Here is a 25,014-nt window from a genome sequence, read left to right on the forward strand (position 1 = left end):
ACCTTTTGCGCAAAAGTGGCAGTTGAAAGGAATGTCTGAGAAAGTCAGAAGCATCGCACTGCGTTCCACAGACATGCAGCACTGTGGCTTCATGCACATCGATGCACCCGCGCGCATGCAGAGGGAATTGGAATCCAAGAGAGAGTTTCAGAGAACACGCAGAGGTCTGTGGCTCTGTGCACATCACAGAGTCGACAACAACTGCAACAAAAAATAAAGATGCATGTGTCCCATGAAAGAAGAACAAATGGCTGCATACACGTGGCTTCTTGTTTCACTATTGGTTTTCACGAGTGGCAGTAGGTGAAGGGTCTATCGGTATTTTAAGTACCGACAGGTTGTATGTATATGAAAATTTTATAATTTTTATATATGCTCTCAGTTAAATAGAATATTTATATAAATATTGTATATATCGATGATATTTATAACTTTGTAATTCAATATTTTTCTATTTGAATCTTTTTAGATATAAAAAGTAGCTAGAAATTCAGATCTAGTTTATCAGATCTATTTATAACCATTTTTAGGTTTCAAAAAGTAGAAAAGTATTCAACTATAAAGTTGTAGATATCATCCATAAATACATTTTTATTTAAAGATCATCTCTATCCTAAATCATATAAAAAAGTTATGATTTTTTCTTTAAATATCGTCTGGTGACATATAACATGATGGTACGCGGAGTGTCTAAGAAACTGTTGGCACGCGGAGTACCGACAAGCCCTAGAACACACTGCCACGTAGCATGTCGGCACTCTGGGGTGCCGATAGGTCTCTACTCAGCACTCTGCGTGTCGATTGATCTCTAGTCGATACTTCATGTGCCAACACGTATTTATTTTTACAATATCAGATTTTGTATATTATTTTTGTATTGTTTTAATAAAATAATATTATTTACAAAAATTCCTAACTAATAGCCTAATACATTGTAGTACAGGTCGTTATATGACAAGAGATTGATTACTCTAGAGAGCAGAGAAAACACTATATCAATGAAAACAATGGAAGTCCAGCAGCGCCATCGCCCGTCAATCAGATCGGAGCCGGACGCAAGCACAGGCACACGAGGAGATCCATCGACCGATGCAGGCGGCCGGCCGGCAACCGCCCATGGCTGTCGGCTTCCTGAGACGTCCCTCTCCCTCTATCAACTCGCTCCGCCGTCGCTCTCCCTCCTCCACCGCTCCTCCAACGGCGGGGCCGGTCCCTCCTCTCCGCGATTCATAATTTCCACCTCCCCGACCCCCAGCTTGCGGGTGTGGTGCGCAAGCATGTGTGGCGTGGCGTCAGGCGTCGCTCATCTTGTTTGAGTGCGCCTGGTATACGCCCGTAGAGAGTAGAAGAGTGGTTGAAATGGAAAATTCCAATAGCTCTTGTGGACATATTGCCTATAAGAATTATTTATTTGGGTTAAGATTCATATCGGAAGAATAGTTGAAAAAAATTATAATTTAGTGACACTACGTGAAAAAGATCATGGGTGACGGATGGTAACCGTCATTAGTGAAAAAACATTCTGCATCCATCACTCCAAACGTGTCACTGATAAGTCATCATTGGTGACAGATGACAACTTGACTGTCACTAATGAAGATCATATGTGATGGATTGTAATAATGATATGTCACCAATGACTTGTTATGACACGTTACTTACGATTGATGAATGTTTTTTATTTTTATTAGATACGAAAAAAAATTACCCGAGCCACCCCAACATAGCGGCCTATCACATGCCCCACAAAACACGCTATTTTTCAAACTGTTTTCGGTCTTTACGTTCCATTTGAATCGAACATGCAACCTACCTTCACCCAAGAACCAACCTTACCACATCAACTATCATATCGTTGTAATAGAAAGTAGATATTTTATCATTTTAACATTTATCGCCAAAAATTATAGGTGACGGATCATAATCGTGACCCGTCACCAATGACTGATTAGTGACGAGTCAGAACAGTGACCCGTCATCTATGACTATGTTACTAATTTGAATTACAGGTTGCTCCAGAGCTTAAGAGCAAAATTTTAATAGTTCAATTTAGAGTTTTGGATGAATTAAAGTTCAATTGAACTGTTCATTTTGACTCAAAGCTATTGCGAGAATTGAAATAAGCAATATAATGAATGTTTCAAATAGGTGACCTGGAGTGCCTTCTGTAATAAAACAAGTATAATTTTTATATATAGACTCAAATTTTGACCTTTTTTTACTATACAGATATCTCTAGAAAAAGTTAGATTCGTTCTCTCCACTTCGTCGGGTTCGAGGAATTTTTTGAGCCCAAAAACGGTTTGAAAGATTGAGTTCTCGCCCCCTAAATTTCTGCACAGTTTTTGAAACATGTGTTTTTATCCATAGCAACCACCTCTTATATCAAACTTGAGCAGAAATATACAATAATTTTTATTCTAGTGCTGCTAAAGTAAGAAAAAATAAGAGAAAAATATTAAAAAAAATAGCATCACGCTTATTATTCCTATATTCATAATTGATGACGGGTTGATGCTTCTACAGAGGTAGAGGCCGAGATAGCTTTTATTTTATTATCTAAAAAATAAAGCCATCCTTAGTGATGGGCCACAACTTAACTTATCACTAATGACTAGCGAGGATGACTCATTACTGATGAGTCATCATAAGTGACGGGTCGCAACTGTGATCTATCATCTATGACTGACCTAGAATAACTCATCACGACACTACTATAGAACGGGTCAAAAGTAGTGGTACATCAGTGTCGATTCAAACAAAGCTGATACTGATAGGGTATCAGTGCCGGTTCATACCAAAACCAGACATCCACATGTCCGTTCAGATAAAAATTGGCACTGATGCCTTGTCCGGGCACGAAAACTTATTTCAATGGAGTTTTGGCTCTCGTCCGGCTCGCGTCCATCTTATCTCTTCGCGACTCTCGGCTCTCTCCCCGTTCTCTCACTCGTGCGTCCTCCTCATCCTTATCCCCATTCTCTCGCTCCTACTCCACCAAGCGCTTTCTCCCCACCGCCGGCCTCCTCCCCTCCCCACCGGCTCTCTGCTACCTTCTCCCCCACCGTCGGCCTCCTCCCCTCCCCATCTCTTTCTCCCTCCCACCGCCGGCCTCCTCCCCTCCCCACCGGCTCTCTGTTGCCTTCTCCCCCACCACCGGTGCAGATCCACAGAGAAGGCGACCAGATCCATGGAGAGTCGATTGGATCCACGGAGAAGGTGTCCGGTGAGCTCGTCCACAGTGTGTGATGAGTGATTTTAGTCACTGTTTGTAGCTCGTTCATGTGTGTTAAGATGATTTTGGTTGGATTCGAGTTCGATTCGGCTAATCTCCCGTGCCAAAATCTGAGTTCGATTCATCTGTCACGGTTTTGTTAAGAGTTCGATTCAGGGCTCTGTTTGTATGATCATATTTGTATGATGAGTCAATTTGTATGATGAGTTTGATTTGTATAATGAGTCGATTTGTGGTGGCGGAGGTAGGATCACGGCGGCGGCGGCGATGGCACGAGAGTGCGGCAGCCGAGCCGACTCATTTATTTTTTGGCTCAGGAAACAATTTCAGTGCCGGTTGGAAGCCAGATCTGGCACTGTGCCGGTTCTAGATCCGATACTGATAGTAATTGACTATTAATACCAAGTAAAGAGTGCCAGTTGAAAAATCGACATTGAAGCTGTTTTTCAACTGGCACTCTTATGCCTTTTTGTAGTAGTGCAAATAAGTCGTTATTAGTGACGAGTCACAACTACGACACGTTATTATTATCATATTACGATCCGTCACTAATTTCGTGTTTTATTTGTCTGCTTTTCATATAATATGAGATAATAATAAATTGATAGATATCATATGAAAGTAATGGACGAACGAGATAGCATATGCCTTTCCCAAGAGTGGTTAGACACCACACCGATCCAGTTAATTGATGCACCAGCTAGCTAGGCTGCATGATCGATTATCACTACGCTTTTGGCCAATATATATTGTCCCATACACTAAACTCTTATCCTTTCCTTTCCTCTCCTCTTCCCCACTTGCACCCGCGAGCAGCGACTCCTCCTAGCTTTTCCAGAGCAGCAGCCACTAAACTCGCTCGTGCTAGCTAGCTACAAGCATCTAGTGGCTTGTAGCTAGCTACCTAGCTACAGCCGCCTGCCCTAGCTATCTAACTGGGCTGCGGTAGATATATACGAGGAGGAAGGACGACGGCGAGGAAGGAGCAGAAGCAGTAGCCATGACCATGAGCGGCAGGCACGAGAACGGCCATGGCGCCGCTGCCGCGGCTGCGGCGGCAGCAGCAGGAGGAGGCAGGGCAGGGGGCGACGCGCACGAGGACGACGTGGTGATGCCGGGGTTTCGGTTCCACCCGACGGAGGAGGAGCTCATCGAGTTCTACCTCCGCCGGAAGGTGGAGGGCAAGCGCTTCAACTTCGAGCTCATCACCTTCCTCGACCTCTACCGCTACGACCCCTGGGAACTCCCTGGTCTGCCGATGCTAATTAACACTTGCTACTAGCATTCTTATCTCCTACGAGTGACCAATCCCCAAGAAAATCAGGGGGAAACATTTAGAGCTGATTTCTTGCGCCCGGCGCGCGCGCGCGTTCATGCAGCAATGGCCGCGATTGGGGAGAAGGAGTGGTTCTTCTACGTGCCGAGGGACCGCAAGTACCGGAACGGGGACAGGCCGAACCGGGTGACGGCGTCAGGGTACTGGAAGGCGACGGGCGCGGACCGGATGATCCGGGCGGAGAACAACCGGCCCATCGGGCTCAAGAAGACGCTCGTCTTCTACTCCGGCAAGGCGCCCAAGGGCGTCCGCAGCAGCTGGATCATGAACGAGTACCGCCTCCCACCGGACGACACCAGCCGCTACCACAAGGTAGGCATACGCAATTGTATTACACGGCGCATCGTCATCCTTCAATTGGCGCTAGGGACGAGTTGATTTGCAAGCAATTGACAAAGGCAAGAACTAGCCAGTAGCTAGGGTTGTGTTTGCTTGGAGTTAGATGTTGCGAGGTTTTAATTCTGGTCCGCCCAATTTTACTTTACTTTTAGTTGGCCACACGGTTTTCCCTTGAGCGGTGCACATGCGCCTTCAATTTCTGGTCTACTAGTTATTAGGGTTTTTTTCATCTTTCGTTTGCATCTTGCTGTTCCTGCCATGGATGTACATATTTAGGCACACAACGAGAAGGCACCCTATTCGATTTCTTCCTCCTAGATGCTATCATGCATGAATATATGAACCTGGAATCCTAGATTCCCCAATCCTAGCTAGATGTGATCAGTGACATCTAAAGGAACTAAATTTCTGGGGAGACATCATCTGCAGCATCTTTCTGGCTTTCTGATTCAAGCCCAACTGCTTGTTCCAAGCTAGATTACTTCCTCTAGTTATCCATGCATGCTCGCACTTGTTCTCTTCACAGCATTAACATGGAGTCTTGATGTGGGCGTGTCCATGAATTTGCAGACGGAAACCTCCCTCTGCCGCGTGTACAAGCGCTCTGGCATCGACGACGGCCGCGGACATCCCTCGGTGCGCTCGACGCCCTCCCGCGGCTCCACGGCGCAGCAAGACAACAGGCAAGCGTCGTCGTCGTCCACGCCCACGCCGCCCACAACTCCGTCCAAGCTCCACCTTCTCCACGGCGAGTGCACGTCGCCGCCCGCCATCGCGGATCACGCCCCTGCGCACAAGGCTGCGGCGGCGGCGCGGCAACTCCCCGCAAAGCCGTCCGGCAGCTACCTTTCCGCGACGAGCTCCACCACGGCGGACGGCGATCAGCACGAGGGAACCGCGGTAATGTACGATCACTCCAGGAACACGAACGCGTTCGCCTCCACGTACTCGCTGCTCAGCCTGGTGAACGCGGCCTCCATGGGCGGCTCCGCCGCGGCCATCGACGAGCTGAGCACACTGGTGGGCCACGGCCCACCGTCATATTTCAACCACCAGGCCGGCGGTCACAGCCACTTCCTGCCCCTGCCGACGCCGTCGTCGCAGCCAATGGCTCTCGGAACTCTGCCGATGTCGCTCGCCGCCATCTCTGACAGGATTTGGGACTGGAATCCGATCCTCGACGCGGCAGCTAGAGATTACAGCACCGCCGGATTCATGTGACGCCTACAGAGCGGCCGCATGCATGCCAGTATGCCACAGCTCCGTACGCGTGCATGGCGGCGCACATTCCGGTCCTAATGGTACTCCTACACCTACTACCATGTAGATCTGTCTCTCTCTCCGGGTTAATCACGGTTAATTCTGAGGGAACAATCACTGTAGACAACTATACCCTTTTAATCAGACCATAGATCATACCAACTTGTACTTGTATGATCAAGAATTAATTCAGGATAGCTAAGCTGTAATTCCTACTGAATCGCATATAATAACTTCTCTTTGATCGATGTGACAATTCTCCAATCACTTTTTTTTACACGATCCTATCAACCATCAGGACATGGTAATGCCCATGATAGAGTGGTGCACGTACCAGTAAATGCTTGTCTATTAGAAGTGCTTCTTTTTTAACTGTCTGACTTTGGACACTGCACTGCGCATGAAATAATGACGGCTGGTTGCATGATTGGGAGAAGACCATGGCAGAGATTGCCTATTTGAATGATTGGGAAAGGACTTGCCGGCAGTGGATGTCGGGTGTATGCACAATCTTTGCAGAATGCAGAAGCAGAGAGATGCGAGGATCGAAGAGTTTGGGACAACCATGTGATGGCAGGGTTTGTCTTTTCTCTCTGCATGTACAGTGTTCTCTTGTCAGGGTCTCAGGGACTACCCACCAAATTGTATTTGTAGACTGTAGTAAATGATTGTTCCTCTTGGTCTGCTAGTGCTGGCTGTAACTTATCTAGTCTGTTTGGATTCTGGTGTCTGAAGACAGGCCTTCTGATATATTGGATTTGACAGTCTATTATTGGTAGGGCTGAGCAAGTTGATCTAGTTTTACGGTTGGCTAATCTGAAGTAGTTTTACAGTCACAGGATCGAATCCCACCAACAACAACAGATATCCACACATTCATACAAGTGTTCAACACCAGACTTGAACCCAGTTTTTTTTCCTTAACAACCCACCATTAGCTCCACCTGAACAAAAAAACTCCACAAGCGGCCCGCAGAAGAGAAAGGCTAGCTCAAAAAACCACGCCAGACAGAGACACAATCTAGCAATCCCAAGCTGTACTTGCAAAGAAACTGGGTGACCTGGAGCCCAGGAGCTTAATGTATCTAACCGGTTCGATCTCTACTTGCAGCGCTTTGAACAACCGCTCATGGAGGCCATGGAAGTGATCCACGTCGTGGTGGAGAAAGGCAACTTGCAGAAGAGAAGGAAAATATAGGATCGAGAGTAACGATTAGAGAGAGATAAATAGGTGTATAATTTTTTTTTTGGAAATTGATAGCCTTCTTCTATTCGATCACCCAATATATCTCTACAGAAAAATCACAACAGAACATAACACAAATACGCAACGGAAAAACTACACCTACCCAGAAAGTTTGAAGACTCCGAAGAAAAATAAAAAAACCAAACTTAAAGATTCAATCAAAAGTGGGTCTCATAGTTAGAATCGAACACTAGGTTCCACTGCAAACCAATCCATGACTCATACCCACACAAAAATTGAATCTTGAGAAAAGATCAATCAAAGATCAAGAGATGAACACCAAGTGAAGAAGATATTCAAGATGATGGTTTAAATTCAAAACCCTATCACATATGCATGTGTGAATTATATGTCTTTAACATCAAGAAGAATAACCTCACAAGGTGTTAAAATTTTAGCTCAAAAAGAAAAACAACAATCAACCCCGAAGAGGAAAAACTTGCACACAAGGCAGGGAAACTAAGAGAGATAAATTAGAAGGAACGGAATTCAAGTATATGTAACAAAATAAACTTCATTAGTCAAATAGGTCAGTCCTTTTTAAGACGAATTAAAAAAAATCCTCTTAAAACTCTTACCTATTATATAGGCTAAACATTTATCCTCATCTTCTCTAAAACTCTAGCATAATGCTCTCATATAGATGGCACAAGGGGCTCAAATGGCTGGTTCATCCTCTTTCATAGCCCTAACTCTCTATTTATAGGTCTAGAAAATTTGATCCTAAGTTTTCTAACTTTTTCCCAAAATACCCCTATCTTATAGTACACTCCTACCTATCACTAAGGGTATTTTGGTTAATTTTCTTTTTCATTCATTGGACGACCGCGACATATTCACGACTTAGCTTCGCGATGATGCCACATATTCATCCAATCCTCCTACAGTTTTGAGGCCAAACCACGAAACCCTCTGAGCGTGACTCGCCACTTGCTTACACCTTAAGCAAGCGCTTTGATATCGACATGTGTACTCCCTCTTGCAATCCTTACCACCGGTAAGTCTCTCCCACTCCCGATCCTTCGAGCTACCTTGTCACTTGCATCAGCATCCCTTTCGCTTGACTTTGTTAACACACCGTCTTCATCCTTCATTTCATGCTATGCTTGACCTTCACATGTGCAGCTAGGATCACCCTTGACAAGATGGGTGGAATCTTGAGATAGTTGGTTGTTTATAGTCATATACTTAATTACTACTGCTTTTCAAATATTTTTACTTAAACGTTGTTTTATGCAAAAGAGCCAAACTAGCTTTATCTTGTCAAAGCCTTCATATGCATAGTATTTTCTTCACAACTTGCTGAGTACCACATGTGCTCATACTTGCTATACCAAATACTCAGTTGGAAAAGAATTCGAAGACCTCGTGAAAGATGCATTCTAGCGATGTGTTCTCCATCAATTGCCTATAGAGTTATCGGTAGACATGTTGAAGACCATCAGGACAAGGTTGTGACGTTCTATCTGCGTGTCTTCCGGTCGGTTACCTGCGGTGTTGTTGGGCATCAGTGCTTCTGTTCCGCTGTAGATATCTACATAGAAGATAATATATGTCAATTGTTGTAAGAGTTCGACGTTAATTTCTTTAAAGTATTTTTTTTACTTCACATGTAACGTCCTTATATGTGTCGAACATCCTGAACACACATAAGACGTATCTGGTTTTGTCCATTAAAACCAGGTGTGACACTTGACGGACTCTGTTTATAGCTAGGACATTTTCGCAACTCAGTACTCATCGCTAGGGTATTGCACCGTTGGCGGCCGAGCTGGGGGCGACATAGTGGGCCGAGAGGGGCTCAGTAAGGTCCGACCGCCACCTGACGACCCACTGTAGGCTTGCGGCCCCTGGGTTGTCTGTCACCATCTTTTTCCCTTTGCTGGATGTCTTGTCTGCCTCTTGAGGTAATCTTCCCAAAAAGCTATGAGGGTTACGCAACCGTCTGTATTGTAGCCACGTCCAGGTCCGTACAGGATGCACCAATACCCTTTCGGTGGTTCCGGAGCTTGTGGTCAGTGCGAAAGATGTCAGCAGAATCTACACTCCTAGGAACGGTGATCTCCCCAGAGGCTGCTTCCATGTGGGAAGGCTGTCGGGGTCACCGGACAACCAGACTCTTAGAGGATACTAGCTTAACGAATGTGCCTTAGGCGTCGTCATAGGAGGCGTCTAGGGACTGGGCCCACGCATGAGTGCCCCTGGGCTCAAGCGCCCAAAATCATTGGAAGACAACTTGTCTGGCTATGGCCTCGACTGTAACCCTCTGGGGTGCAACGGGGTCCTCGCTGCGCCACTATTGGAACACCTCTGTGCCGATTTGGGCCTCCATGCCAACCCAAGTTGTTGGGTCAGAGGTGACCAGATGGTCGTCGTTCCACTCAGCTGTGGAGTTGATGAGTGCACACAGTGTGCCTGATCACGGTTGCCATGTATACGCTTGCATTGATGTGGCGATGGAAGCGGCTGTTTGGGCTAGCACCTTAATGGTCTTTGGCGGTATCCTACCTTCTCTTATACTTCTATGTCCAGCTCTCCATGGATGGCACGTTGTTGGCGGAAGAGAAGATGTCTTCTATGAACAAAGTGCAACAAGACTTTATTATAGAGAATAGACTCAAGCTTGGAGAAGAAGTGGAGAGGATGGAGAACTAAAACCGTGTTGATAGTAAAATGGATTAGGTCCCTTATTCTGGTGATCAAATGTCTGTATTTATAGTGTCATTTAAGGTATAAATATATAAGTATGCATTTATAGTGATAGTGATACAAGCTATCACTACACCGCAGGGACATAGGGCTAGCCGAATTGTATAGCCCGGACCTAGTTAGAATATTTTTTTTCTGCTCAGAAGATATTATCTACTGTGGCAAATATGGTAGTACAAGTGCCCCTAAAGACACGGTACTCAGACGGTCGTTAATTGCAGCGTCATACTGTCTTAAGTGTCAGAATAGCCTCCACTTACATCGAGAGATCAGGATAGTTATCACTTACATCGGTATTAACTGTCGGTCATTTTATATCAGACTAATTATCTTTAGGTGTTCTCTTTTTATAGATATTCTCTTCAAATACTAACTTCTTCTCTTGTATCGAGAGTCCGGAGTTAAGAGTTCGAAAAAAGCTCTCGACGATGTCCCTTAATATTATCTATAAACTGATATTTTCCCAACAACCACCTCCGTCGCAACTCAGACCGATCGATCCCCTTCCCTCCCTCTCTATTTGCCTGCCTCGATCGCTTTTGCCCACGCTGGCCATGACCCCTCGCTCTCCTACGCCACGCGTGCGTCGAGCTAGCAGGTTAAGGTTCAGGTTCAGGTTCAGGTTCATCCCGCTGATGATTAACTATTCGCGGGCTTAGTAGGAAAAGCGCGCTTTTAGGGTAATAAAGGGCCTGACTTTGCGCACGCGCGCACGGTTACTGTCCCGCGGCCGTGTTGCATTGCATGGCCGGGGCATGATTAGCTTGTTGAAGCTAAACTGCATGTGCTCACCTCATCGATCGAGGGATCGATGCCATGATGCAGCTTTTCTGGTGATGTGCGTCTGATTGCAGGAGGTAGTAGCATTGTGGTTTGGGCGTCCACGAAACATGCATGATGTGGCCGGTACTGATGGCTAATTCTGGGGAGGAAACTGCGCGATCGACGCGCGCACGCATGAAAACGTGAGTCTTCCTCATTGGGAGAGAGGACTCATACTTGAAGATATCGACGGAACCAAGAGGGGAGGGAGAGGCAAGAAAGGAGTTGTGTAACTCATCCAGAGGAGTCACATGTCGACCCCTTAAGAATCTATTTTATAAGAAGAAGAGGCAAGAAAAATTAACAGCACGTTCTTAAAGTATTATGTTATATTCACGTTCTTAAACTTATAGCACTAGTTGATCGACAGTAGTTTTCTTGTGACGCCTTTACCTGACGATGCAGTGAGCCGTTGGTACATTATTCTCAATCAGTTGCAAGAAGTGAATACTGACTGTGATTAAGGTTCTAAATAGCTAGCTATACATAGGATCGAGAATGGCAATTAATATAGGTAAATAGGTATCTTATAAATTTCTTACAAAATAGATGATTCATTTCTGGTTCACATAACGTTCCTCAAAACACACAAATAGAATCATAAATTTTAGATAGACAAAACGAGAAAAAATGTTCCAAGTCAATATAACTCCACAGATGGAATATAAACTATATGTTCTATTTAAGACCATTTTATATGTGTTTAAACATAAAAACTTAAAACTTAAACGAAAAACAAAACAAAAAGTCACCCACCGAAAAAAGTAACTCTCTAAATTAATAGTATAGAGATAGGTGAATATAAATGTTTATACCTCTAACAATAAGAAGAACAATTTCTCAAAGTTGAAAAATCGTATCTCAAAGGCAAAAATGAAAATCAACAAGAAAATCACAATAAAAAAAGAAAAATTACAAACTTAAAGGGAACCAATAAAGAGAGGCTAGAAGAAGGGAAATTCAAGTATATGCAAAAACATAAACTTCATTATTCAAGGAGGTCAACCATATTTTAGGTGGATCATCTTCCTTTCATTTAGAATCCTAGCACTAGGCTCTCAAATAGATGGCATAAGTGGCTCAAGTGCTAGTTTCAACTCTAATATAGCTTTACCTTTCTATTTATAGGTCTAAGAAACTTGACCTCTTATAGTACACTCTTAACTACCATCGAGAGTATTTTTGTCTATTTCTTGCTCCGTCCATCAAACGATTGTAAAGCTTTTACAACTTAGCTTCGCCTCGACGCAAGCTTCGCGATGGTGTCACATACTCCTCCAATCTTCCCACTATTTTGAGGCTCAACCGTAAAACTTTCCGCATGCTTCTCAAAGCGTGACTTACCACTTGTTTACACCTTAAGCAAGCGTTCTGATGTCAACGTGTGTACTCAGTTTTGCGATCTTAACCGTTGACAAGTCTCTCCCGCTCCCGATCCCTCGGGCCGCATTGTCACTTATACCAATATCTCTTTCACTTGACTTTATCAGCACGTCATTTTCATCCTCCGTTTCATACTTTGCTTGACCTCCACGTGTACAGCTAGGATTACACTTGACTCTATTCGACCTCCTTAATTGTCCAGCACCACGCACCCGCTTTGCCCCCATTGCTCACCATCGACTGCCAAATTGCATCTATCACCTGCACATCATAAAACAAGCAAACACATTTCTTTAACTTCAACTGGTTACACGAATATTCGCATTTATTTCTTACTCATTGAATTCTTTACGGCAAGAGTATTATGATTTTATATATTGTTTGGTATATTGTAAAGTGCCATGGTTTTATAATTTGTTTGAATATGAATCGTATTACATACTTATTTCATATTTTCTATTTTTTTATTAAAAACACGGCGAATGATAGCGGCCGCGTTAGCTAGAGATCGCGATTGGAACTTTTTTCGGACCTTGCCGCGAAAACAGCGATTGAAAACCTGGATTGTGATTGATGACTGCCTCTGGTCAGATTAAGGGTCTGTTTGTTTGAGCTGGAAATTGTGAAAAATAGCTTATAGATTGTGGATCGTAATAAACTGAATTGTAAAAGTTGGATTATGGATTATTACAATATGATGAAAGACGAATTGCTGGATTATTACAATCTGTATGTTAGATTGTAACAATTCAACTGTTTACTTCAAGTTTTAGATTTTGATCATAATCTAGCTTTTATAATTTGAAATAAACAGGGCCTAAAAGTTTCCTGCTGAAAGCAGCAGCAGCAGTCAAGGGTGCCCCTGCAATTTATTATTTCTCTGCTGATCAAGTAGTTTGTACAGCATACGATCTTGTCATGCTCTTATTTAAAAAAAAGTTCTTGTCATGCTCCACTCGTTTCGGAGTCTCGATGCGCGTGCTGCCACCGGCAAGTTCAAGCCTTCTTCTCAAACCGAAGAGGGTGTGCGACGCCAGACAGGCTACACGCGGGACTTCTTCCCGTGCGTCGTGCGGGAGAGGATGGTGCGAGGCGGGCGGGATCATGGAGGTGGTGGACGCGGCCATGGCGCGCATCGACGTGGGGGAGGTGGCGGCGGTGGCGCTCTGCTGCATCCAGCACAGGCGGGACATGAGGCCCGGCATGCCAACTGATGTGGACATGCTCGAAGGGCGCGTCGCGGCCGATCTTTGCTCCGGTTCAGCTATTTTAGACGATTTACCGTGCACAGTTCCTTGGGCTTATTTAATCAGCACGAATCCTAAAACCAAGTTCGATTCGAAAGATAGGAAACCCTAAAGCCCAAGGCTTGCTTTTTAAGCCGTCCAAGCACTCAGTCAGAAAAGCCAACATCAGAAAAGCGCAAGAGGCCCAATTGCCCAAACCGTGCCTTTTAAGGATTCAGGCTCATTGATGCCTCCAACCCGTACTTGCAGGTTTGTTTTAATTAAATATTGTGAAAAATAATTTGTAGAATTTTTATTATAAAAAACTGAGTTGTTTGGAGAAACTCATGAAACCTTAATTGTTGGATTGTTATATTTTAAAAGCTAGATTGTTACCAGCTAGATTATAATAATAATCTATTTATTTCAGTTTATAAATTATAAATGACAATCTATTTTCTCTAACTGAAACAAATATAACCTTACTCGCTACCCCTCCTACCATAGACCTGCTGACCGGTGTCCAACCCAAGGATAGCAAACTCGCTGATGGTCATTGCTTGCGGGGGGTGGTTAAAACCACAACTCGTTCGGGGTACAGATTTCTTTTTTTCTCGAACGACGTAGGAGAACTGTGTGTCAATATATTAAGTCAAGAAGGAACTCGAAAGACGAGTTAAAATACAATGCCGTTCCAACGGTCGGGTTAGTTATAGGTGATTCAGCGCGCCATATACTTAGCAGACGATCAAGATCAAAAGGTCAACCTAATAAGGCACGCAACTGAAATGCACCACTAAACACCACAACCGTGCCTCCTCACGAATATGTACAGAAGACCATCGATTGAGGAACGAGCTCCATCAAAGACATATCAATTCCGTAGCTTCCAAATAAATCATGCCACCAAAATCACTTAAGAAGTTAAAACCTACCTCCTTGGGAGCTTCTTTCACCGCTCGTTGCCACCAAGTTTGAAAGGTCGTGTCACAGATTTCTGAACAGTGCAGTTTCTGTTGGGAGATGACCCCATGGAGTGAGTGTCCTGCTGCCTGCAGTCTCTGCCTCTCTGGAGATGCCATATCATGCCTTTCGTTCTAGCCTAGGCGCAGGAAAAGCAACGGTCCTCCTACCTCGCCATCGGCTCTTCCCCTATCAGACTGACAGACTCTCGACGAGACGAAGGATCGAGATGTGCACTGCACCGTGCCAGTTGCAGCTACTACCACCGACTGGATATGGATTATCGCGCAAAATTTCTTCCTCTTCTTTCTCGCGCACATGCACAGTTCTTCGCCGACGCACCACCGTCCTGTCACTTGTCCGTGCAGCGACCATGGAAAACGGCAACGGGACACGCACGAAAGCGACCGACTTTTGCAGAGAGGACCGACTAATGCAAAGCGAAGGGCATCACCGTAAGAACAGGAGCCGTAGTACTCCTAGGATACCAGCACCAGCAGCTGGGCTTTGATGATGGCGCAGGTCCATGCGTCGCTGACCTGACACACGCGGTGCCGCACGAAGCTACGGACGGGAAGGACGCCGCCGTGAGCAGCCCGCGCACCAACCCGGGACAATCAGTGCGGTGAAGTATACTGATCAGCGTTATTTCGAACCGACGTACGCGCGTGCGTTGGGCTAATTACACTGCTCGAGACAACGCGCCGCGCTCCGAGGAGAGGCAGAGCAAACCAAACCAAGCCAAGCCCCACTGTTGGAGTGCTGGGTTCCAGGCGAACCACTCCACCACCACCACCCCGCGCGGCGCTGCTCTGCGCAGGAGCAGGCGGGACAGTGAACTGAGGGAAAGGTGCTGGAGTGGGCGAGAGGCGGCGGGGATGGCTGGTGGCGGCGGGGAGGGGGAGGCAGAGGCGTCGGCGCTGGAGTTCACGCCGACGTGGATCGTGGCGGTGGTCTGCTCCCTCATCGTGCTCATCTCCCTCGCCGCCGAGAGGTGCCTCCATTACCTCGGCAAGGTAACCGATTGATGTTTTGCTTGCATTTCTAGATTCTAAACGCGTCGCTGATCTCCCTCGTGGATTAATGCTGCGCGTTGCCGTTGTTCTTTGCGAGGGCAGACGCTCAAGGGGAAGAACCAGAAGGCGCTCTTCGAGGCTCTCCTCAAGGTCAAAGAAGGTATTCATCTGTCTTTGTGTGCCATTTAGCCTGTATTTTCAGCTGACGTTGCGGAGACGTTGAGGTTTACTTGCTTCTGTCAGCAAAGAGGGAGCTTCGTACATCTCAGTGCAAAATGTTGCTCCTTTCTCTGCTGTCCTAACTTAGATCAATCCGCGAATGTGGACCTGTAATAGAGTTCAAGATGTTGCCTAGCACTCAGCCTGATGCGATTTTGCAGAGTTGATGCTTCTGGGGTTCATCTCCCTGCTGCTGACGGTGTTCCAAGGGGCGCTTCAGAGGACATGCATTCCTCCAGGGTGGACCAGCTACATGCTGCCATGCCAAAATGCGGGGGGTCATGCCAAGATGAGCCCCTCGGAGGCTCATGACATGGTTGCCGGAGCTTTAGGCCTCACCCATCGGCGGCTTCTTGCCGAGAACGGCCCTAGGGCCCAGCATTGCCAGAAGAAGGTGGATGGCTCATATGTTGCAGCAACACTTGCTGTCCCATTGTTACTACGTGTTGTTTCGATCTGATGCGAGTTAGAAGAGTCTATGCTTCAAATAATTGACAAAACATCCTGAAATTTGCTAGCTTGCATCATTAGTATGCTAGTATTTGCATTCATATGACTTGTGCTTCATGTAGTATGCTGCTGGTCGGTAACTTGAGATACCACAGGGTTGGTCTTTCTTTATTGCCCAATTGCAATTCTAGTGTGTATTCTTACAGATGTTCCGTTCAAAACTCAAAAGGCTGCCAATTAGTTCAAGTAGCATATTCTTACAGATGTTCCGTTCAAAACTGCCTGGAGACTGAATTAGCCTCAAAACTCAAAAGGCTACCAATTAGTTCAAGGAGCATATTCTTACAGATGTTCCGTTCAAAAATATCAACTTTTGTCATGTACTAGCTACTGATATTGGCTTTCTTGTATTCCATTCAGGGCCTAGTTGTGCTTGCAGCTTGCCTTGCTCACTGAATGGTGTTAACATTATGTGGGGGACACTAACAGTCAATGATAATGATGTTTCCTTATGATATTGTTGCTGCATGACTGAACTTTTCCTTTCAAAACCTGAAAATATGTGACATTATGGAGCAATACAAGTTAAGGTTCCAAGGCATATTATGATTTTTGTTGTAACACCAGTACCTTTGTCAACAGGGAGAAGTTCCTTTGCTGTCACTTGAAGCGCTACATCAGTTGCATATCTTCATTTTCATTTTGGCCATTGCACATGTGATTTTCAGTGTTTTGACTATGCTTTTAGGAAGCGCGAGGGTAAAGTATTGATGACATTTCGTTTGATTCATGCATATATTAATCTTGGTTTCAAGTAAATTTTTAACTAATCTTATTACTCAGATTCGTCAATGGAAACACTGGGAGGATGAAATTCAGAAGGATGTTACAGGAAATGGTACTAGTGTCTTGTTTGCTACTCATATTTTGGTGAATGATATGATTGGTAGTCTGGTAGCAACTGTCCTTTTTGTAAATAAGTTAATGCTTACGTTAATGAAAAAATTAAGGCTGACTTTTTGGTACAATCCTATGGAACTGCAGGACCTAGGAAGGTGACCCATGTGCATCAATTTGAGTTTATCAGGGAACATTTTAAGGGCATTGGCAGAGATTCCACAGTACTGAGCTGGCTGGTAAGAAATGGATCTCATGTCGTGTTCAGTCAAAAGAGTGTATCTTCTGTACAAGCAATTTTTTTAGTACACCATCATCAAGTTATTTTTTCGAAGTACTAATTATCAAGTATCAGTCTGACCAACCTGTCTAGCTTTTTCTTTCAGCATTCTTTTGTTAAGCAGTTTTATGGGTCAGTTACTAAATCAGACTACACAACAATGCGACTTGGTTTCATCATGGTAAGGATAACACAGCCATTAGCTAAGTTTATGTTCCCTTTTCATTTGTAACAGGTGACAATTTTTCTTTGCAGACACATTGCCGGGGAAACCCGAAATTTGATTTCCACAGATACATGGTACGAGCTTTGGAGGCTGATTTTAAAAAGGTGGTTGGCATAAGGTACTCCAAACTGGAATTCATACGGTTTCCGGCTCAGTTTGTAGAAATGCTTGTTTCTGGGTCATGAACTAACGGTTATTGAACCTAACTATCTTGCCTTTTCTTTTCTCACTTAGCTGGTACTTGTGGATATTTGTTGTGGTATTCATGTTGCTGAATGTTAATGGTGAGTTCCAATCACACTATTTCTGAATGAACCGCTCTGTGGTTTCTATTTTCATCAAGAATCTGCAGTCTTCACTTCTTTTTAGACCTACCTGCCACTGCATGTTCGCTCTAGAGCTTTCTAGTATTCATAGTTAACTAGTATTTTTTCAGCGTCTAAATGTTAATGATCATATATCTCTTGCAAATCTGCAGGTTGGCATACATACTTTTGGATCTCTTTCATTCCCCTTCTCGTAAGTGTTTCTGTGTAATTGAATAAGATGCTTGGAAAGTGCAAACTTAGTTTTGGTCGAATTTCAGAGATAAGCTTACACAGAACAATAGTGTGACTTGCCTGATAAAAAAAAGATATGAATTATATAATACACCTGCGGTTCCTAGTGAGATTCAGCTGGAATTTCTGAAGTTACTATGACACCAGCATACAGATTAAAGCTTGAGTTGTGCAAGGATTCAAGACTGAGAACTTACGTACTGGGCACTTCTTTATTTGCTGCTTGCAGCTTTTGTTGGCTGTTGGCACCAAGCTGGAGCATGTCATAACTCAGTTGGCACATGAGGTTGCTGAGAAGCACTCTGCAATTGAGGGCGACTTGGTTGTCAATCCGTCAGACGAGCACTTCTGGTTTGGACGGCCGAGGATAGTCTTATACCTGATCCATTTCATCCTCTTCCAGAATGCGTTTGAGATTGCATTCTTCTTCTGGATTCTTGTAAGTGTAACTGAACTCCTCAAAGTACGAAACAACTAAGATTCAAGGCTTACTGCCACTTCGTCCCCTTTCTCTTTGCAAGACTACCTACGGTTTCAACTCCTGCATCATGGACCACGTCCCCTTCATCGTGCCAAGGCTCGTCGTCGGGTAGTTCACGTGCTTCCAGCTACTCGTGAATTTTGAGACAATCAAAGAGCCAAGCCATCCATACGTTGGAGACTGATGATCTTAACTTTGCAGGGCCATTATCCAACTCGTCTGCAGCTACAGCACCTTGCCTCTATACGCAATTGTCACCCAGGTGTGTGTGCCGATACTTGCCATGAGTGATTGTCCACCGTTTTGGTAATTCAAAAACTAATCAACATGGTTTTATTTCTTGTTCGCAAAGATGGGGACCTTCTTCAAGAAAGAGATCTTCGACGAGCACGTGCAGCAGGGCCTTGTGGGCTGGGCGCAGAAGGCCAAGAAGAGGAAAGCACTGAAGAATAATGGCGCCAGTGGCGCGGCCGGATCCACAAACGGGTCGTCGCATCCATCTGCGAGGCTCGAACTGATGAGACGGGCTGTCGCTCTGGAAGAAGGCAGTAGCGGTGGCGATTAACGGCGGTGAAATGCAGTGTGATCGAGCGACGGGGTTGTGGCCCGAAAGCTGTAGCGAACGCGTCTGGGACAGCAAGAAGCGTGCGGGACAGTCAGAAGATGTTGTGCAGTATTGTAGCGTGGTATGATGTTTGTATGCTTTCGGTTGAGACATGCTATGCAGAGAGCTTTCTGTAACCCCGGTCGGTGTTTGGAACAACGACCACTGTCGCATCCAAGCACTCGTTTGGTGTGAGATGCGAACGATTCCGCGGTCGGCGCGCGGAGGGCAGCAGACCTATGCGCAGTTTCAGGCACGGGCCGTGGAAAGGAGGAAGAAGAAGGAGAGCCCCATATTTCTTATTTCTTAGCTCTGGACCCGTGCGTGGAGCGTGGGTCGGGGGCGCGCGGCCGACCAGCGTGGGTTTGGCTGGGCAGAGGGAGTTGCCATCGATGGGAAGGGCAGAGCCAACCGTGGCGACGCGGTGACGGTGGCACGGGCCACTAGAATATATAGACTTAGCTTATTATATTTATATAATTCTAAATAGATCTTAAAGACCTAATTATAGGTGTTATGTTTTTAGTCCTATCTTGCTAAGTAGATGTGTATGAAGCTCATTTAAAAAGGTTTCTCTCATTCATCACCACTTAGCATATGTGGATAAAAGAATTAAAAGAACACGTACACGCTCGCTCGTCTCGTTGGGGCAGGTCATGTCCAAAGTGCAGGCGAGGGCGTATGGCACCTGCATGAATGGTTTGTCGAAATCGGGTCTAATTGCTTGCGCAGATCTAGATTTCTTTTACAGTTTTATTCTATTTTGCTGTTTGGGCAAACGGATAAATATATTAAAATCATGTCGGTCAAGACTCTGATCGTGATAGTATAACTAACTCTAATCGTGGTGCGTCTTAACTGCGTGATTCTCCCTCTATATATACCTGTCAACCGTTGCGCAAAGGTGAGATGCGAGTTGCATATTCGCAATTAGGGTTTTATCAATTTCTCTCTACTGCGTTGTCGCACGTAAACTACTACATCCCGCTATGCGGGCGTGCACCGATGAACGGGAGAGGACGAATAAGGTTTTTGAAAGTGCTCGTCGTGATTGCTCACGATTTGCTTCCTCTACATCATCGTGTACTACTTTGTCTACATTACCACCGTCTGCTACATCGAGATCAACTTCGACTACTTTATCTTCGTCATCGTCTACTGCATCGACATTACGGTGACTTCTGCATCTCACGTCGCCATCGGGTACGTATACTACAATAATACTCGAATATTTAATCGAGTGAATTAGTCGATATACTATTTAAGTGTTTTAATTGATACATTTTTCGAGTGAGCTAGTTAAGATCATTCTCGAGTATCTAGTCGAGACTGATTGGAATTGATCAAATTCTAGTCGATTCTACTCGAATCTTATTGGAACTCATTCGAACTAGCCGATAATTGATTATCTACCTCTTTTATATTCATATTATATAAAAAAGTAAATTAAATTTGAAAGTGCTATTATTTCTAACAGCACCGAGTCCAACCCGCATCCATGGAGGCGACTTTTATTTAGGCACCGGGGCTCGCGGGGCACCGAATCCGTGTCGCAGTCCGGGCGGCGTGGTGCCGGGGTGCAGCGGCGGTAGCCGAGACCACCGAGGCTGACGGTCCGATCAACGTAATCCTTGCCGGCCACTGGCAGCTGGGGTTGCTCCGCCGGTGCGCGCGCGGTGGCACAAAATCGGAAACAACGTCCGCTGAGCGGCGCACGATCTGGAGTCTGCAGGCCCGGTGCTCGCGCTCGGCATGAACCAGCGTCTCCGCTGTGCGGCGCGCGATCCAGCATCTGAAAACCGGTCACGGCTAGAGCGTCAGGCACGGGACGTCGGCAAGTCAATCCGATGGCGAGCGCATAATGCGCTAGTAGGAAGACACTGACAGTGGGGCTGCAATGCATTCGTTAAAATCCAAGAAAATGAACAAATACTGGTGAGTTTTGTTCATCACGAAAAGGAATATACTACCAAACCTAGGACCAAACTAAAGTTTGCACTGAATAGGATGCCAAGCAATTTTGTTCCAGATATTCAGCAGGCAATAACAGAAGCATCACTCAGACGACCGAGGCCGTGTGCAGAAGGTACAACGAAAAACAAAATACAACCATATGGCTTGCTATGTAACAATGACTCCCGCAATTTCACAGCCGTACAAACGTATTCTTAATCTTCCTTAGCTTTGCTGCAAGAAACGCTGGAGACCAATAATCACCATTTGCATGCCTGCCTCTGGATTTTGGAATTCATGGTGCCCTTGCCCTTGTCCTTGTAGGCATTCCTGGAGGACACGGGCCTTCTCCGCCCATGAGCGGCTGCTATTACCTTTTTCCTTTGCTTGTTCAATTGTCTTGCGAGCGCAGCATCTTCCTCATCATCAGCATCCTCCGATGAGCCATCATCATTAGAATCATCACCCTGGGAAAGCATTTTGCCCCCTAATTCAAGCGGTTCCATAGCATCTCCATTGCTACCTGAGGGAGAGCTTTTCAATCTTGTCTCGCCAGTACAACTTGTTCCATGCTGCGCAGTGAAAAAATGTAAGAGAAGTCCATAAAAATTCTGTTCAGTCACTCTGATGAATTGACTACTAACCTCTTCAGAAAAATTTCCAGGTCCATCTGAATCCCTTGAGGCAAGACTACCATCAGGCTCACCAGAACGGTCCTGAGAAACACCTCCAAAATATATTATAAAAGTTGTGGCTTCTAACTAGATTTACTGCTTCCACAGTAAGAAACATATTTAAATTGTCTCTGTAAAGCAGATTCATACCTGGTCTTCTATCTTCAGGGAATCAATAGGCACAGCATCACCAATTCCATTGAATCCCTGATCTGATGTCGAATCGTCATCATCTAAGCTAGAGTTATGTTCTTCAGCATCTTCCTCAATGAACTGTAATCGGTTTCAAAAACAGAAAATCATAAATCACCATGACAAACAATGAAACATCTATAAATGAAAGCATAAATAACAAAGTTGCAGAAACATCTGACCCACCTTCTCCATATCCACTTGCTCTTTTCTGGTGAAGCCACTGGCAGCTAGTTCCTTGTCCAAGGAACCAGCAGCCTTTTGTATAGACAGAAAGGATGGCCTGCCATTATCTTCACCATCAGTTTCAGATCCATCTTGTTCTTCACTTTTCTCTGACGAAAGATTAAACCTAACAAGAAAGAAAAATCGATAAAAAAAGGAATTGATACCGAATCAGGATGATTTAGAAGGTTTCTGCATATATTACAAACCTCTTGTTAAAGAACTTGTAGATACACTCAATATCCCGATCAAAATACCTGCAAATGCAAAACACATTTAAAAGGAAAACAGATGACACTATCAATTAGCTACAAGCCTACAAGTAAGCTACATACATCTGGGCATTACGATGTGATACAGATACCATCTGTGGGAAGTCAATAACCGTAATTTTTTCATCATCATCAATCTGCATAACATTGGCATTGGTGAAAGTAAATTATATGCCCACATATAAAAGAAAACTATATACCATTAAGATGTACAATTGTATCCTATGTCAAATAACCAAATGCTGAAAAGCAGCAGTAGCAATTATTCAAAAGGATGGATCCAGTTCAGGTGATTTCCACAAAAACTAATTAAATTTCCATATTATCTTATTTAACTATTATGCAATTTTGGTTTTATGCATAGTCGAGGATTTAAGACTTATAAATCAACACAAACTCAAAAAGGCAAAAGAATAAATACCATGATATTGAACTCATTAAAATCACAATGTATCAGCCCATGCTCTGCCAAGCGAACAATAAGACCAAGAATTGTGTCGAAAACATCATCTGAATTTTGTAGCTCTTTGACTTGAACACTACATAACAGAAAGCAACTTATATAAAATCCTGCGCAAGGAACATACTCTTTGGTTGATATAAGTACATTGGGTAGTGTATATATATTCTCACAGTGGATATCCCTGCACAAGTGACATGATCACACAATGCCGATTGCAATCCACGGCAGTTGGAACAGGGAACCCATGGTCCCCTAAAGCCTGGAAATATAAGTATTAACTCAATCAGGGATAACTAAACAAAAAAGGTAAATGAGGGCATAGCTCAAGTTGAGCAAATGGAAATATGGTCAGGATAAAAGACCTTCATAAAGGCGAATTCCTTTAAGGCAGCAAGTCGTGAGAGGTACAGCCAATTATAGCTTCTTCGATGCACTAAATAGTCACGCTTGGATTTCACAGCCCTGAAAGATGTCCTACCCAACCTATGAAGCTTCATGGCAAGCACTGTACCATCCTCCGTGGCAACCTCAAATATGTCTGGATGTAACAGAGACATTAGAAAGAACTATATGCCTGATTAAGAACAGGGAGTAAACACTAAGACACACCTGACTCCTTTCCAACACCGATTTGACGGCCAACTGAAGCAAATACTCCTCGATTAACCAAAGTCTTGATGGCAAGGAAGTCATATCCAAGATATGTGAGCCTATATCCATCATCTGTATGGGATGAAACCGATAAAGCAACCAAGACTAGGTGCGAAGTTTTAGCAACCCAAAATTCAATAATCAGGATTAACTGACGACTCACATTTAGTGTTATCATGATGCACCAACTTGTTCTTCAAAAGATTCCGCAGCACTTTGTATGTGCCTCCATGCCTAAGTTCACGAAGCATAAGAACATATTCCATCAAAATAAAGTACAAATCTTTTACACCCAACAGCTGGTATTTTCCTTAGTTAAATGGTCAGATTGACAACAAACATTACTAAGAGCAAACATTATCTGCTTTGAAACTTCCATGTTAAGCCTTTTTTTCAGCACATAAATGTTTATATCAAAGAAGTACAAAGTAGAACTTCGTTTTCGCCTATTGCAAAGGATAAGCAGAAAAGATGCAAATTTATGCTATCATATGAATAATTTTGCCTGACTCTGAACCACAAGCTGCAAGTTCCAAAAGTCATCCAGAACTAAGAAAATATGTAAATTCTTCAAAGTCCAAACACCAGTACTATTTCCAATCGACGTAATACGATTGGAATCACCTTTCAAAACAATAATTTGGACATCAAAGGGAACCAGTCTAACATAAAATTGCCTCAGAGCGCCAATTTCCAATCTAAACTCCCATCCTCATAGTTAACACCTAAAACTAGCAACCACAAGCATCGATCAGCAGCCAGAAATAGAAGGATTTCAAAGCGAAAGACTCACTTCAATCCGGCGATGCGGTCCACGAGCTCCGCGGGCACGATCTCGTGCTGATAGTCCAACAAAATCAACCGTCAGACGCAGAAATCGGCAATTTCACAAATGCAAATGTAACGAGGTGAGAGGTTGGACTGTAGGTTCTTTCTGGAGTTTGTTGGAGTATAGGGTTTTGGGGTCTTACGTTGCGCATGCCCATCTCGACGGCGGTGAGGACGCGGAAGTCGTCCTTGGAGAGGTAGCGGAGGGCGTTCACGTCAAGCTTCATGGCCTCCCCCTGCTGCTGCCGGTGGTGGTACAGACCAGTGAGGAAGCGGCGATGGAGGGACGCAGAGAGCTGTTGTTCGGCGAGGACCCAGTAAGAGGCGGGTGCTGGTCGGCTGAACGCTGTCCCCAGAAAGCGAAGGGTAGCGGGGGAGCACGCGCGGCGGCGTGTCGCAGGCTGGCTGGATGCGTCCCGGCGAGGCGGCGACGGCGTGGAGTAGAGCTGCGGACCAGGGAGGCGGCGGCGCAACGTCAGTGTACGGCTTAGGGATCAGTCACAT

At 44.7% G+C, this 25,014-nt stretch overlaps 3 protein-coding genes across 3 annotated transcripts; 2 read left to right on the forward strand and 1 right to left on the reverse strand.

Moving 5' to 3' along the window:
- The first annotated feature begins 4,025 nt into the window (after window positions 1–4,025).
- LOC133926202 (NAC domain-containing protein 35-like) lies at window positions 4,026–6,418 on the forward strand. The gene is made up of 3 exons (XM_062372000.1): window positions 4,026–4,485; window positions 4,615–4,883; window positions 5,481–6,418. Exons 1-3 carry the CDS (start codon window positions 4,236–4,238, stop codon window positions 6,129–6,131), a joined length of 1,170 nt encoding a protein of 389 aa, XP_062227984.1. The 5' UTR covers window positions 4,026–4,235; the 3' UTR covers window positions 6,132–6,418.
- An 8,597-nt stretch (window positions 6,419–15,015) lies between these two features.
- Window positions 15,016–19,520, forward strand: LOC133926209 (MLO-like protein 1). The gene is made up of 14 exons (XM_062372013.1): window positions 15,016–15,535; window positions 15,638–15,695; window positions 15,916–16,148; window positions 16,847–16,963; window positions 17,048–17,102; window positions 17,249–17,340; window positions 17,488–17,562; window positions 17,637–17,725; window positions 17,842–17,891; window positions 18,086–18,126; window positions 18,397–18,606; window positions 18,689–18,756; window positions 18,850–18,910; window positions 19,001–19,520. The coding sequence occupies exons 1-14, from the start codon at window positions 15,398–15,400 to the stop codon at window positions 19,211–19,213; spliced, it is 1,500 nt and encodes a 499-aa protein (XP_062227997.1). The 5' UTR covers window positions 15,016–15,397; the 3' UTR covers window positions 19,214–19,520.
- A 1,654-nt stretch (window positions 19,521–21,174) lies between these two features.
- Window positions 21,175–25,014, reverse strand: LOC133926219 (uncharacterized). Its single transcript, XM_062372024.1, has 13 exons — window positions 24,654–25,014; window positions 24,476–24,522; window positions 23,846–23,916; window positions 23,641–23,754; window positions 23,394–23,569; window positions 23,202–23,290; window positions 22,990–23,107; window positions 22,632–22,705; window positions 22,506–22,553; window positions 22,258–22,423; window positions 22,030–22,152; window positions 21,850–21,921; window positions 21,175–21,777 (listed from the first exon to the last, which is right to left on the reverse strand). Exons 1-13 carry the CDS (start codon window positions 24,735–24,737, stop codon window positions 21,466–21,468), a joined length of 1,494 nt encoding a protein of 497 aa, XP_062228008.1. The 5' UTR covers window positions 24,738–25,014; the 3' UTR covers window positions 21,175–21,465.

The sequence above is a fragment of the Phragmites australis genome, chromosome 1 (genome assembly GCF_958298935.1).
Source record: "Phragmites australis chromosome 1, lpPhrAust1.1, whole genome shotgun sequence".
NCBI classification, from domain to species: Eukaryota; Viridiplantae; Streptophyta; class Magnoliopsida; order Poales; family Poaceae; genus Phragmites; species Phragmites australis.